Below are 1,481 nucleotides of genomic sequence, written 5' to 3' on the forward strand. Positions count from 1 at the left end.
CAGCCCCCCGAAGCCCGGACGGCACTGGCACTGCCCACTGGCCTGCTCGCCCTGCAGGCTCTCAGAGCCCAGTGGCTCGCACTCGCAGGCTGCAGAGACAGGCAGCACAGTGTCCCACGGACCCCCAAGTCCCCAGACTGCCACCATGTCCCCAGCATTCCACTGTGTCCCCCTGCATCTCCAGGGTCCCTCTGTGTACCCAGGTTCTCCTATATCTCCGCAATCCCACCATGTACTGAATCCCCCATGTCCCCAGAGACCCACCATGTCCCCAGGGTCTTCCATATCCCCAGCATCCCACTGTGTCTCCAGGTCCCCCATGTCCCCAGGGTCCCATCATGTCCCCAGGGTGCCACTATGGTTCCAGAGTCCCCCATGCCTGAGAGGTCTCATGTCCCCATGATCCCACCATATCCTCAGGATCTCCTGAGTCCCCAGAGACCCCTGTGTCCTCAGTGCCTCCCCAGGGCCCCCATGTTGAGAGTCCCACCATGCACTCAGGGTCCCTCCATGACCCCCTGTTTCCCCAAGACCCCCCATTCCTGGGGCCCCTATGTCCCAAGATCCACTGTGCCCCCAGTCCCTGGGACATGCCCCCACCTCGGCACTCCTGCTCGGGGTCTCCCCAGTGATGCTCCTGGCACTGGGAGCAGATGCGGCCCCCAAAGCCGGGCTGGCACTGGCACTGTCCCGTCACCTGCAGTGAGAGCAGCGTGCTCAGCCGGGCAGCTCTTCTGGCACCAGGAGGGCAGCAGAGCCGTCCTGGGGTGCCAGGGTGCCGGGAGTCTCACCGCGTTGCAGGCGGGGTGCAGGGAGTGTGTGGGGTGGCACCCGCAGGGCTCGCAGCCCCCTGCCCCCCCCAGGCTCCAGAAGTGGGGTGCACAGCGGTCGCAGGTCTTGCCCACCACGTTGGGCCGGCAGGCACAGGCACCCGTGCTGCGGTCGCAGGCGCAGGCGCCAGCGGTGCAGTGAGAGGCCAGGGTTCCCCGTGGGTCGCAGCCGCAGCCTGCAGGTGGGTGGGTGGCCAGGTGGGGCTCAGCCTGTACCCCCTGCCCAGGCGATGCCCTCCTGGCACCTGGCCCCAGCATGCCAAACCCCTTGCCTGGCCCCAGACACCCCAAAACCTGACCAACCCACCCACAACCCAAATCCCACCACCACCCAGCGCAACCCCCATCCCCACCCCAACCCTTTGCATCACCCCGAAACCCCTTGCACGTCCCCAAACCCTCTCGCACCCCCAGCCCCAGCACAGCCTGACCCCCATCCTGGTGCAGCCCCCTGCCCTGCTCACGCCGGCAGCTGCGCTGCAGGGCATTGCCGTAGTAGCCGGGCTGGCAGTGGGCGCAGCGGGGCCCGGTGGTGTGGTACAGGCAGCGGAGGCAGTGCCCTGTGCGGGGGTCACAGGCCCCCGGGTCGCTGGCGTCGATGTTGTTGTTGCACTGGCAGGGGCGGCCCGCACCCCCCCCCCTCCCCCGGGC

At 68.0% G+C, this 1,481-nt stretch overlaps 1 protein-coding gene across 1 annotated transcript in view; it reads right to left on the minus strand.

Moving 5' to 3' along the window:
• LAMB2 (laminin subunit beta 2) overlaps positions 1 to 1,481 on the minus strand; it is a gene marked incomplete at its 5' end in the record, with an annotated part of 27,416 nt that overhangs the window by 18,411 nt on the left and 7,524 nt on the right. Inside the window, 4 exons of the mRNA XM_035903810.1 lie at positions 5 to 89; positions 601 to 697; positions 792 to 1,006; positions 1,295 to 1,470. Coding sequence (XP_035759703.1) covers positions 5 to 89; positions 601 to 697; positions 792 to 1,006; positions 1,295 to 1,470 — 573 coding nt within the window. The remainder of the gene's footprint in view (positions 1 to 4; positions 90 to 600; positions 698 to 791; positions 1,007 to 1,294; positions 1,471 to 1,481) is intronic.

Source organism: Egretta garzetta, unplaced genomic scaffold (assembly GCF_000687185.1).
Source record: "Egretta garzetta isolate BGI_Z169 unplaced genomic scaffold, ASM68718v1 scaffold91, whole genome shotgun sequence".
In the NCBI taxonomy this organism is placed as follows: domain Eukaryota; kingdom Metazoa; phylum Chordata; class Aves; order Pelecaniformes; family Ardeidae; genus Egretta; species Egretta garzetta.